The sequence below is a fragment of the Primulina huaijiensis genome, unplaced genomic scaffold (genome assembly GCF_012295235.1).
Source record: "Primulina huaijiensis isolate GDHJ02 unplaced genomic scaffold, ASM1229523v2 scaffold42183, whole genome shotgun sequence".
Taxonomy (NCBI): Eukaryota; Viridiplantae; Streptophyta; class Magnoliopsida; order Lamiales; family Gesneriaceae; genus Primulina; species Primulina huaijiensis.
This window is the reverse complement of record NW_027360107.1, coordinates 12,438-19,429: the sequence shown is the minus strand read 5'-3', so window position 1 is coordinate 19,429 and position 6,992 is coordinate 12,438. Positions and strand designations below refer to the sequence as shown.

Below are 6,992 nucleotides of genomic sequence, written 5' to 3'. Positions count from 1 at the left end.
ATATTCCCCAAAATCGATAGTAATTGTTTGAAAAATTAATCATTAAACACTAGAACCATAATAAAGACAGAATCTTTCAAGCTTGCTTCTAATCAATCACCTCTTTCAAAATTTATGTAATATCCGCAGTTACAAAAGGATCACCTGTTGAATGTAAAAATGACCGACACCCAACTCTCTCAGAGATATCAAAAGAATACTACGACCCCGCAAACTAAGACAAAACTAAACACAGGAAAAACTATTGATACCTCGAGAAATTAATAAATATCGATCGCGATTTGAGTATATGGCCCAGCAACTTCAAGAACAATTTGACCTGAGAACAAGTGTATCGATCATCTCAGGTTGCAAGCACTCCCTCGTCATCAGTAACTATTTTTTCCCACTGCATAGTTCTTTGCTTTAACTGAATATCCACAACCCGGATATTCACCGTGAATCTCATAGAAACATACATGGTAAACATCCCCAGTGTGGCAGCCGATTATTCAATTTGATGCCGAAAATATACCACCACCTTCGTACGAGTATTATATGCACACACACATGTAATATACAAGATAATACAAGCCCTCAGTGTGGCAGCTGATGTATGCAATTTGAATCCGAAAATATACCTCCTTCGTACGAATATTATATGCACATATACGCATGAAATATACAAGATTACTAGAATGAAAATAAGCTCATACGTGCATATATCCACAGCTTCAGACATGCATGAATGGTGTACCAAAACCCCATTTGGGTGGGAGTCAGGGTGGTTAACAACTTACCAGGCCTATGGTGGACTCTAGAAGAGACAAAACTGTGATGGGTAAGACGCCTGAGTGATAATATTGAGGCAAGTTTACCTGCTGACATCACAACCGGTCTCTACTCCATTAACCCCAAAATGCAGATATATATATTTTGAGTAATTAGAAGACGGGTAACGATTTGTTTTTTAAAAGACTGAATGTTGATGAGATCCTGAGCCAATCATAGCCTAATTCTTCTCAAATCCATCTTGGAAATCCTTTTTGACATAACAAGAATTACCTTGACGCTCAAACAAAATAGACAAAAAGCTTCCCAAGAATAACAACAACAATGATTAGTTTCAAATTGAGTCAAATGCCCAATGATTAGTTTCAAATTGCAATGTTCAAAGAAGCTGCAAAAACGTTCAAGATATAAGATGCAATCATAAAAGCCGACACATGACATTGACTCTACAGGAAACCACAAGTATGTATCATCCTAAACATACAGCTGAGAAGAATGAAGTCATCTGATACATCAGTTGGAAAACGTAAAATAGAGAGTGGCAGCAGGTTCTTGGGAGCACTACAGATTAAGCTTGGTGATGTTTGGTACCAATACGTGTTTCAAGGGGAGAGTCTTCAGGTATTGGTCCTCATATAAAAAAGCATCAAGGTGGGCCATCAGTTAATCGAAACCCTCTATCAACTGGTCTTTGGGTTAAGGCAGGTGGCTTCATCAATATAGGCAAGTGGTTGACTTCAGGCTTCAGATATCTCAGCTGTTATATTGCGAAGGGAAATGAAACAAAGGTAAAATAATAGCATCAGTCAGCTGGATCAGGGGTGTGACAATCGAGGCAACTTGTCAAAATGCTTCATCGCAATGTTACTTCACATACAGATAAGCGCAACGGAAGCAAGTGGAGACATAATATGAAAAGTGATATCACGGTCTACCTGTAATTTTACTACAATGCTCTAGTAGTCGTAGGTTCTCCCACGTGAAACAGGACTACGTGCAGAAAACCTGGTTAAGGAAATGGAAAATCAGGGATTGGGAACGTTTAAACGTTTCAAATGACAGATAAGGCAGTTATGCATTTTAAGATGATTGGAAGTCAACTTCCCTAGTGAGAATTAAAAAAAGAACCAGAACCCACAACAATAGAGAACATGAAATAATCAGGTCATTTAGGTAATCTAATCTTGCACAAACTCAAGGACAGAAACTCTTGATAAAATCCATGCCAGTAAATAATTTTCCGTGTAAAGTTTCAAGGAGAACACAATCAATACTCTTGAACTGGTTACACCTCTGATACAAAGACCAAAAAGGTAAAGACATTGAGTGAATAACCAAAAAAGAATGCAACAAGTCTCACCCAGAACCAACAGATCGCCCTGAGGAATAGCTTCCATATGCTCCATATGCATTGCCGCCGCTACCACTCTGCAGATGGCGGGAAAATGTGATAACAATGCAGAACAAAATAAATGGACAAGCTGTATGCTCAAGCTTTAGTTTTATTTAAAGGTAAAAAATAATTTACCCGGGAACCGCCATAACTACCATAATTATCCGCTGGTGCCAAATCAGCAGAACGACCATACACACCAGAATAAGAATACCCTCGCTCACGGTTCTTAGCATCCCTGTTTCCATATTTCAAGCTGTCTGAACCATCTGCTGATATTGGAAGATATGGGACAAAAGGCATAAATGTAGACATAGCGCCCTCCTTCTCAAAAACATTAGCCCTCAAACGTGACATTACTTGTATAAGAGCATCCTTGGCAATATCAGGATCTCCAGAAATCTGCGAATGGTAAGCACAACATCAGCTACATTCAAATATTTCTTTTACGGTCTAGATGATCCATTAGTTGTGCTTCCTCTTCCTCATTTGCATGGTTAATTTTTATTTTACACTAGTTCTGCTAAGGATGGGGAGAGACCAGAGACATTAAAAGCATACACCGAATTTATATTCTCATAATTACTCTAGCAATTGAGATAATCATAAGAAACTAAAAATATAGTAATGCAATAGCAATCACACATATTCCAAAGAAGATACCAGTTACTTAACAAGTAGAAAGGGTACATGCTGACACCCATTGCGCTTAAACCTAGAAAGTGCACTTGATGCTAATTATTAAAAACCACAACAATGCCCATCAGTTCACCTGAACCATTTCATCATCTTCAGAAGCAACCTTAGGCAGGTTTTCTTTCGATACTATGCGAATATTAGCCTTGGTCACTTTCCTCATCTCCGAAATTATGGACCCTCCTTTTCCAATGAGACAGCCAATTCGAGAAGTAGGAACAAGTAACCTGGTCATAAAAGAAACAAGACCAGAGTCTCTTTCGACTTTTTCACTGCACCTGGGCTGCAATCGTATAGCAGCATCGATCGCCGAAGAAAATGTATCTTCAAAAATCTGAACCAACACAGCACAAGAATAAGTGAAAATAAAAGCTAATATACCAAAACCTCGATTCAGATAATTAAACTAAAAATTACCTCTTTTGCAGAGATAGATATCAAGCAATCATCTCCCTCAGCAGCAGAGCTATCAACTTTAACAGTTGCCCCAGAATCTTGCCTTACTTGGTTGATTACCGTGCCTCCCTTGCCAATGACACCACCTATATTAGCAGTTGGACACACCAAGCGAATTGAGAATTCTCTTGAAGATGTTTCATTCCTAGGAGCTGAGTAAAGAGACTGAGGCCACTCGGATCTTTCACCCTTGTATCCCCCATAGAGCCCAACAAGTGGAGTTAATCCCATGATTGGAGCACCAGCACTGGAACCCAATACTGAACCACCAGAAGGATACCCAGTACGAGCAGAAGAAGAAAGTAAATGCTGAGATCGAGATGGATTGTCATGTAGGCGAGATGCAATCTCATACAAAGCTTTCTTCACCACAGAAGCATCACCTGATATCTACATGGCAAGGAAAGAGGAAGGATAATTGGACTCAAAAATGGTTTGAGTTAAATTGCAAGCATTTATCAAGAACGACAAGGAACAACAAGGAATAGGGCACTGGAACCAATTGAAACTCGACTGCAACTCAGAACATCATCGATCTACAATCTAAAAATCAGCATTGCAAACGAGAATAAAAAATAACATGGCGGTAAAAAAAGAAAAACTGAAATAAATCACCTAATCATCCTAAGGTAACATAGTAACTTCCAAGAATATTAAAAGTGTTACGACCATATGGCTCTTAACTACAAAAGAATATTTAACCAAGATATGAACAAAAGAATATGCAGCTTTACGTAGGCCACCGCATTCCACAGTACCTGCACAAGTTCATCTGAACGCAATGCACATGCTGGCAAATGATCATCCTTTACAATTCGAATCTGTGCCCCAGTTTCACTGCGGATGTTTTGAACTATCTGTCCACCCTTCCCAATTATGCAACCAATCTGATCAGAAGGTACCAGGAGTCGAACTGTAACTTGTGGGTACTCTTCTGAGTCCTCAACCATCGCATCCTCAGCAATGATCCTATCATGTACCCTAAAAAGGGCAACTTGAGCAGGACAAAGATGACTATCGAATCCATCGGAATCGCTACTCTCCTTGCTAGCACTGTATATGGTAATGACACGTTCCTCGGATCCTGCGACAGACTCACCAATTTGGATCTTCGATTTAGTGTCAATTCTTAATTGTTTAACAATTTCTCCTCCCCTTCCAATAATACTTCCAATTTTCTTCCCTGGGCACAAATAGCGATACACAGTGTCATCAGGACCTATATGAAAGGGATCTTTATCCATTCCAGATTTTCTTCTTTTATTCCCGTCATTTTCGGCAAAATCAGACTGGGAATGGGGTCGTTTGCCATAGTTATTCCTCTGACCGGTCATCCTGATATTAGATATTGATGACATTCAAATAAGCACATGATTAACAGACAAGAAAAATACAATACTAAAGCATTGAAAAGGTTGCTAACGTGTCTATATAAGGGTGCCCGTGATCACATAATCTTACTCAATCGCAATCCAAGGCCAAAGAACACCAAATTAAAGGTTCTCAAAATCCCATGTGGTATCGACAAGCAGCAGCCGCTATCAAGATCACAACTTTTCACCAGAAAAGTCATTAATCTCTATTATCACTGAGAAATTAATTAGAGTATTGGGTAGTGACATAGCAAAGGCTCCCGGTCTTGCTGGATATCGGGAAGAGAAAAAAACAAAGAAAACCAGGCACACGGTCCTAGAAACTAAAATTTATAGATTGATTAAAAAAGTCAACTCTTTTTTCTCTTAACTGAAAACAAACTAGCGTTGCCCAAGTTCCGTACAGCCCAAAACTAGGAATCGACTCAACACCCTCTAATGGTAGTACCCAAAACTCATAGCCGATTACCCACAATAATAACAAAGAAGAATAATTAGAGAAGATGTCTAAGTGTGAGCGTAGCAGAAAGATAACAACTCGAGAATTATATGGTGAAAAGATCTAAGAATCACATGATTACGTGAATGAAATAGCCGCGATACCATCGAAGAACCGATGTACACAGAAATTGAAAGGATTGCCCATTATACCTGTGGATCACACAAGAATTCTAGCGATAGAGGGGGATTCCCGGAAATGCGACAGCAAGTTCAGCCATGGTGCAAGAAAGTATCTAGGGTTTTTGACCAGACCGGACGGTAACGTGATGTACCAGCTGCATATGTCATAGATAATAATTTAATATTTTTTTTAAAAAACACACAACTAGATGATTGTATATCATCTATTATCTTATACTATATAATTATATTAATCTATTTTTTCCCACGATTATAATATGATCATTATTTAAAATATTAAAATTAAATTTTAGTTTTTTATATTTTCTATAATATTATTGTTTTTAAATATAAATTAAATTAATTATAAAAACACTGTAAAAATAAATATGTGCCAAACGTGAATGTCTCTTATAAAGACAAAACCGACATTAACTTTTTCCCCCTGAAATTGTCTTTACATAATATAAATATTACATTTTTTATTTGGGTAAATTTCTAAAAAATACATCTGTACATATTTAGTTTAAGATTCAATACTTAGATGATTTTTTTTACAAATCAGTACCTGACAACACTACAAACTTAGTTTTAACTCCCTACAAAAGATAAATTTACATTTTTGTCATTTTATTATTTAAATAAATATATAATTTCATCCACCAAATTAATTGTGTGTTTTCCATCTACCAAAATATTAGTACCTATTATGAAATTTCAGATACTTGATTTTGTTATTTGAATACTCCAAATGTGTAAAAAAATACTATATTTTCGAAAAATCACCATAAATTCGGTTATTGTTGGTTTTTCATTAAAAATGCATTATGATGACTTATTCATGTTATTTTATTTTTTAAAAAATATAGTTGCTCACTCATCATGAAATAAGATTTTGTACTTATTTTGACATATAAAGTATCTATTTTGAAGTTCCATGATACTTGATTTGGCTCTTTAAATACTCCGAATGTGTAAGAAAATACGAAAATCACAATAAATTCAGTCATTGTTTGTCTTTTTATGAAACGTGTATTTGGATGATATATTCATCTCATTTAATATTTTTTGTAAAAAAAAAATAAATTCTCAACTAAGCATGTAAATTTTAAAATACTTAGTTTTACTTGATAAATACCTATTTTGAGTTTGCAAATACTTGATTTCGTAAATGAGATACTCACAGTATGTATTAAAATACTGGATATTCGAATAGACAAAGTAAATTCACCAAGTATTGGTATTTCAATAGAAAATGTATTTGAATGACATATTCATCTCATTTAATATATTTTTTTGTAAAAAAAAATTGTCAAATAAGCATGAAAATTTTAAAATACTTAGTTTTACTTGAGAAGTACCTAATTTGAGTTGACAAATACTTGATTTCGTAAATGAGATACTCACAATATGTATTAAAATATTAGATATTCGGATAGACGACGTAAGTTTTCCAAATGTTGGTATTTCCATGGAATATGCATTTGGATGAGAAGTACCTAATTTGAGTTTGTAAATACTTGATTTGATATAGGAGATACTCATAATATGTAATAGAATACTGGATATTCAATATGCAATGTAAGTTCACCAATTGTTGGCTTTTCATGGAAGATGAATTTGGATGACATATTCATCTCATTTAATATATTTTTGTAAAAACAAAAAACAAATTCCCAAAT

The 6,992-nt window shown here is 35.7% G+C and overlaps 1 protein-coding gene across 4 annotated transcripts; it reads right to left on the bottom strand.

Moving 5' to 3' along the window:
* Positions 1-1,084: 1,084 nt before the first annotated feature.
* Positions 1,085-5,487, bottom strand: LOC140969521 (KH domain-containing protein At4g18375-like). 4 transcript variants are annotated; one of them, XM_073430884.1, is made up of 9 exons: positions 5,341-5,487; positions 4,768-4,904; positions 4,075-4,651; positions 3,278-3,706; positions 2,937-3,194; positions 2,300-2,566; positions 2,132-2,199; positions 1,707-1,776; positions 1,085-1,528 (listed from the first exon to the last, which is right to left on the bottom strand). In XM_073430884.1, the coding sequence occupies exons 2-8, from the start codon at positions 4,887-4,889 to the stop codon at positions 1,728-1,730; spliced, it is 1,770 nt and encodes a 589-aa protein (XP_073286985.1). In that variant the 5' UTR covers positions 4,890-4,904; positions 5,341-5,487; the 3' UTR covers positions 1,085-1,528; positions 1,707-1,727. The 4 variants fall into 4 exon arrangements, with proteins under 4 accessions (XP_073286985.1, XP_073286986.1, XP_073286987.1 ...); XM_073430885.1 differs by lacking the exon at positions 4,768-4,904; XM_073430886.1 differs by lacking the exon at positions 5,341-5,487 and having other exon boundaries at positions 4,778-4,907.
* Positions 5,488-6,992: the final 1,505 nt, after the last annotated feature.

What these genes read in the sequence shown, in the direction of transcription:
- LOC140969521 (XM_073430884.1), bottom strand. Translation starts at nt 4,889, where the DNA reads ATGACTTTTCTGGTGAAAAGTTGTGATCTTGATAGCGGCTGCTGCTTG. An exon ending in TTGCGATTGAGTAAGATTAT is followed by an intron (nt 4,652 to 4,767) that starts GTGATCACGGGC and finishes ATCTAATATCAG; the next exon opens with GATGACCGGTCAGAGGAATA. An exon ending in AAGATGATGAAATGGTTCAG is followed by an intron (nt 2,567 to 2,936) that starts GTGAACTGATGG and finishes TACCATTCGCAG; the next exon opens with ATTTCTGGAGATCCTGATAT.